Raw genomic sequence first — 6,000 nt, 5'->3', positions numbered from 1 at the left:
TACCAAATCATTATCAGCTCAAATTATTCATAATTAATTGAAGTTCTTTTCAGGTACTAATTTACAGAAGAAATGAGAAGTCATTGATCATGTAGCAACTAGAGGGTTTTTAGGATGTACTTGTCCACCATCACATCCAGCTACTGAGGTGCATACACCTTATGTTCTAGTTGGAATCCTTTCAGCCAGGAGTATCTGTATGTGCACAGTACACCTGCATCCTGGAAGTCCTCCACTTCCTACAGAAGACCTGAGGGCAGAGAACACCAGCTGTGCCTCCACTTCCTTTCAACTGCAGAATCCTATATAAGCAGAGTTATGAGGCAGCAGAAGAAGAGAGTAAGACAAGAAACATAGACTACATATCCTGAACAACTCTTTGGTGTAGACTTAGTTAAATGACATCTCATTCTATTAGTGATCATCCACGCTATGTAATTCTACTATTGGTGATTCCAGAATGTTTCAATCACAGATGGAATTATTAGTTACAGCATCTTTAAAAGGATACGTAAAAAATATTCTCCACCCTTACATCTGCCAAAAGGAAATGCTTGGGAAAGGATAAAAATAGGCATTCTTTCAGTATCTTTTTTCATGTTCTGGAATTCAGTGGGGTAGGGAGTTTGAGTTCCTCAATTTTAACAGCTATTGAAGGATCTGCCTTCCCTGGAGTTCCGACTCCTTTTTGTATTTGTTTAATTTTGGAATTTACTGCCACAGGCTGTACTAGAAACCAAATATATAATTACATGCAATGGCAAAAAAATCCCTTTCAATTTAAAACTGCTACCTGATTTCATTGCAGCTGTGGGGGAAATTATAATAGTGAATGCACACGTTTTCAGACTTGAGAAGCACCTATCAATACAGTCTGTCACTTTATCATTAGTACTGGAGGCATTCAAGAGGGTTAATTGACCATTTATAGATTCAAATATTTCTGCCTTGGACTCAGTGATGGAAGAAATACATAAATGTGGATGATCACTAATAAATTGTGGTCAGTGAAATCTCATTCTGCTAGATGTTGGTGAGCACCTGGAGATAAAAGGAATCTTGACAAGCAGTCATGGCCTTTTTCTTATGGAAGTAATCCCTGAAAGGCACAAGGTTGACTGGGGTCAGGCCTGTAGCCATACAAAGACACCACTATTTCACAATACTTCTTCCTCCAGTGCTACATACTATTAACCTTGAAGGGAGAAATCCTGAAGCTGTTTGCCTTAAACTTGTTTAAGTGACTCTGCAAGGCTGGTGAAACCTAAATCAAACAATAAAATACAACTGCTGCTTTTCAAATATTAGTACTACATTTTCATCTGGCAATAAACAAGATTTCCCAGCAAGGCTAACTTGTAAGATGTTCTGTTTCCTTCGAGGATAATCTGTCACGTCTGCAGGCTTATTATGTACCCAGGACAAAATTGGGGGCTCTTAAGAGTTAATACACAGTTCTCATTTCTCAGTTGACCAGTGGGAGGTTAGGGGTTATTGGACTGTGGGGGAGTTAGCATTATCTGCTCCTCTCATCGTAAGGACGAGAGCAGAAACCTTTCAGTTTTATGGGGACATGAGCCATTACAGAGTACCTCCTCTTTACTGAAAGCATTACAACAGGCAGTAACAAGGGGGAACAAGCAGCACATCAGTTAGCCCACACCAGATGGCAGCACAGGCACACAAACAGACCCGGATACATTAGCCATAGAACTAAAAAACAACAAAAAAAGGAAAATATATTCTATTCCTCTCAACTCTCAATTTCAGTGTTGCTTAGGAGGAATCACTGTAAGTTACATTATTTATATCATGCCCTTTGGTATTACCAAGTTACCTTTTCCGACAGAAACCCCCATCATCAATGGCAAAGCAAGTATTTGACATTGTTTCATTTGCCCCCAAAGGTGTTCAGCTGCAACACTTAATTTGCATACAACACTGCTGAGAAATACTGTTGTCTAAGCCACTTGAGATGCCTTTTTTCTATTAAACCTACCTCACGATGTGATGTTTATATGAAGTATGATGAAGTATGATTTATAATTCACAAGGATTAGTAAAATGGGTGTAAGGAAGTAATGCTTATAATAAGCCTGAAATTGCCTATTATACAGTTAGTCCTCTGTTTAAGTACAGCTTAAAATGATTTCTTAGTTTAAGCATCCCCTTATTTTCCCCAAATCTGCCCCTATTTTTGTGGATACCATTGATTCTGTCTGTTCTTCAGAGGATGACTGGATATTACATGATCTTCAAATCATTGAGTGAACAGTGAAAAGATTAATACTTTTCCATATACTGTTTTTGTATTCATGTATTTCATGAATGCAATCACATACCATTAATAACTAAATTTAGCTTTTATTAAGCATGACCGCACAACAGAAGAGACAAATACATTTTATTTAACTTCTGCATTTTATTCTGAAACCACTGACCTCATTTTTAGGGCTAAAGATTTCACGAGTAAAAATAAGAGGAAAGGATGAAACAAAGGTGCCATAAATCAGTAATTCAAAGCATTCTTCTGCTATACAGGAAAAGAAATCATATAGTTTGCTGTATGAAAAATTAATGAAGAAATTGTATCCAGTATATGAAGTTATATTTTGGATCAGAACATAATCTAGATCATCAGTTTCCTTTGACCTCTAGTTTTTGGTTAAGAAAAACCCCAAACACCTTTGCTGTGTGGCTTTTTGAAAAACTAAGGACAAAGAGAACAGGAAAATGCAACTTGCAGTTAAAGACAAAAAATCATGCCCCATGGCTTATGAGCTTTTAGACAGAAAATGAACAACTAAGCCTAGATTTGCTTTGGCTTTCATGTACCTTGTGATAAAGCTACTCAGAAGTATTATTAAAATGAAAATTGCATCCTGCTTTAAGTCAGTTTGTTTTATGAATAACTCATCTGCTCTCTGTCAGCAAACCTTGGCTTTTTGAAAAACCATTAAGGTATTCCAAACTGTATTTTAGTACACTTACACTAATCTTATGGAACAGTCTTGCAAAACAAACATCCAAGTGTTACATAGAAGACAAAAGTCATTTTTTGACTAGTTGTAATACCTCTTCCTCTGAAAGACTTCTAGAAATACTTAAACATTCAACACAACAAGCTTATGTAGCTGATAAAGACCATTTCCTCTTTCATGCTGTTTTTCAGATTGGTCAATGATACGCCGAGAATCCACCTAATCAAAAGAAGCAGATGAAAGTCAGAACACATTCTTAATACTGTTTTCCTATATAGCATAGTTAAGGAAGAGTTTTGAAGAGTTTTGACAGTTTCAAATCATACAGGCATTTCAGTTCCATGCCACACATTTCAACATAAGAGCCAGTACTATGAAATGCTCTATCTCATGGTTTGCCCGAGTTAGAATACTATTCCACAATCAATTCCAAAGCATTACAGGTAGTATTTTACGTGATGATGTAAGAAAGATGTCTCAAGATTCTTCAGACTTCAGATGCAGTGGGGAAAATCCTGATCCAAGGCCTATACATTAACTTGTTATATAAAGCTAAACACCAGTATAACTGAATAGGAGATTATCTTCATAATTCCAAGGATAACTGAATTTGAAATATGAAAATAGAAACTCTTCAGCTTAAGGCAGTATATCACGACACACTCTAACCCCTCAGTGAATGCCTACTAGAAATACATGCCCTTGGTGCTCATTCACTGTTGTCAATCTTTTCAAGAGAGACCTAAACCCCTCGTTTATATGCCTCAGGGTGGGAGAGGCACAGGGAGGGTGTGTGTAGCAATCTTACTGCTGCACTCAGTAATTCCTCATCCCCTTTTAATTAGAAAATGCACTTGTTCATCAGGAAATCTAGTGACCTGCAGAAAGAAAGGTAAGATTTCTAACAGAGTAGGAAGCTAGACTTTTCAGCTTTATGAAACCCTCCTGGATTTCGAGGAAACTGCCCCTCTATCTGATCCCACCACATTCATTCTAAAGCAAGCCACATTTCTGTCTGCTTAAAAGAGAAAAGCCACCTGAAAGCACAGCAATCCAAAACAAAACTCAAATGCACTGCATTCAGATAAATCCTAAACAAGGAAAATCTATCAATCTTTTTCTTTTAGGCCACAGCTGCTTAATAGAAAGAAGAATACAAAATTTTAACTTCCAACAAGTGTAAAGTTGCCTTTACAATCTCTTGCAACTTAAAAATCATGAAGTGTTCTGTTTGAAAAGGCTAAATATTTGTATACACAAAATTAAAAACCAAAAAAACCCACCCAACAAACTAAACAGACTCTACAAAAATAGGATATCAATAGAGACTGATGTATACACCACAGTTCTTATGCCTTAAATTAGACTCTACAGTGTTTTCACTATCTTTAAATTCAGCACTCAAAAAAGACATCCTTCCAAAGGAAATTCTCCCTTTGACCACTCTTAACTAACTGTACTGGGGTACTCTAACTACTCTTTTTAAGGGGTGGGAAATTATCTTTATATTCTTACCTGATTCCATGCATACGGCTTCTCATACCATGTAGGAGCCATTATATCTCGCGGTTTTGATTTGCAAATTAAACTGAAATTACATAAAAATAGCCTTAAGTAATACACTTGTATTTGATTGATTATAAATACATAAGAATTTTTATATTAGATACAACTAGGCATTTACGAGGTGTCTGTGCTGAAAGAAATCTTACATTTCCTTGTTAATCTAGTCTGATTTGTTCACTTCTGTGTACTTTGCCCCTCTAGTGTAAGAAGTCAAAATACAAATTTTCACAGGGACGTTAAGTGTATCAAAATATATTTTCTTTTAAAGAAAATAATGATTTTTTCTTTTAATTTACAAAGTACTAGAATTTGCAACTGTCATTTATTCCATAAGTTTTATGCATGCTTATTCTCTAGAATGTATAATACAACTATTTTTAGCATATTTTGTTTTGCATGACAACTCAATTACTATAGACTGTCTGTCTGCTCCAGTTATTTCCTCAAGCTGTGCAAAGTACAACAGTAGTAGACTTTAATTAATTCTGTCTAGATGTGTTTTTCAAACATTGATTTTAGTCTTAAGTAGTGGTGACATCTCGTAAACACAATTAGCTTTTGAAACATGGAAAAAAGTCATGAAAGACTGTTCAGGCTGAATTTTTACATATTTACTCTTATTAATGAAAGGTTAGGTTTTTTCCAAGACATAAACCAAAGTACAATCAGAAAAAATATTCAAAATTAAGAAAGATTTTACACAAAGGAAAAGACGCCATCATGACAATAACCAGATTGCCTTTTCCTTCAAAAAGGTAAAACAAAACAAAACAAACCTTAGAAAAATTAGCTGTAGAATTGTTGGAACAGAATCAGTAAAAGCACAAAGATTCCAAGAGAAAAACGCTACCACAGAAAGGTATAAAATCCTGAAGAAAAAAAAGCCCAGAAGGCTGACGAGAATGACTGAGTCAGGCAGTCAGCACTGACTGAACTGGAGAACACGTCGACGCCGAGGACCTGTGCAGGCTGCTCCTTCCCCTCCCAATTGGCTGGAGATGTCTGAACAATCAACCCAAAAAAGGTGCCAAAACAGTAACAAGTATTCACATGTCTAAAGAAATAGTAGTGACATTTTTGTGCTTTGAATTTAGCATGTAAGTGTTGATGTCCAAGCATGAGCTCCTGTCATTATCACAGTCACCTCCAAAGAGGTTTTGTGGTTTTGCTTCTTTCTGCCTATCCACTTTCCTTGACTTCTCCCTACACTTATTACCACATGAATCATGCAAGCAATCTTCATTCAGCTTTGAAGTCTGAACATGGTACTACATGGCAGTGTCCAAAGGCAATGCAGACACCAACTGGCCTGAGGTACTTGGACAGAAATAGGAAATTAAATATTGCATCAGCAGTACGCTTGACAGCTGGTATTTCACCAGGAGTTTTGCAGAGGGGAAACGCCAACAGCTTGCTGTCAGCCTGCACTGGTGCTCCTTCAGCTGAAAACACA

At 36.6% G+C, this 6,000-nt stretch overlaps 1 protein-coding gene across 2 annotated transcripts in view; it reads right to left on the bottom strand.

The window, feature by feature from the left end:
* Positions 1-3,081: 3,081 nt before the first annotated feature.
* Positions 3,082-6,000, bottom strand: part of TDRD9 (tudor domain containing 9) — an 86,778-nt gene continuing 83,859 nt past the window's right edge. For both annotated transcript variants that reach the window (XM_072864776.1, XM_072864777.1), the window contains exons 35-36: positions 4,497-4,569; positions 3,082-3,200 (exon numbers count right to left, since the gene is read on the bottom strand). In XM_072864776.1, the coding sequence (XP_072720877.1) occupies positions 3,105-3,200; positions 4,497-4,569 (169 nt within the window). In that variant the 3' untranslated portion in view covers positions 3,082-3,104. The remainder of the gene's footprint in view (positions 3,201-4,496; positions 4,570-6,000) is intronic.

Source organism: Ciconia boyciana, chromosome 6 (assembly GCF_034638445.1).
Source record: "Ciconia boyciana chromosome 6, ASM3463844v1, whole genome shotgun sequence".
NCBI classification, from domain to species: domain Eukaryota; kingdom Metazoa; phylum Chordata; class Aves; order Ciconiiformes; family Ciconiidae; genus Ciconia; species Ciconia boyciana.
Note: the sequence above shows the minus strand (reverse complement) of the source record. Positions and strands in the feature narration are given on the sequence as shown.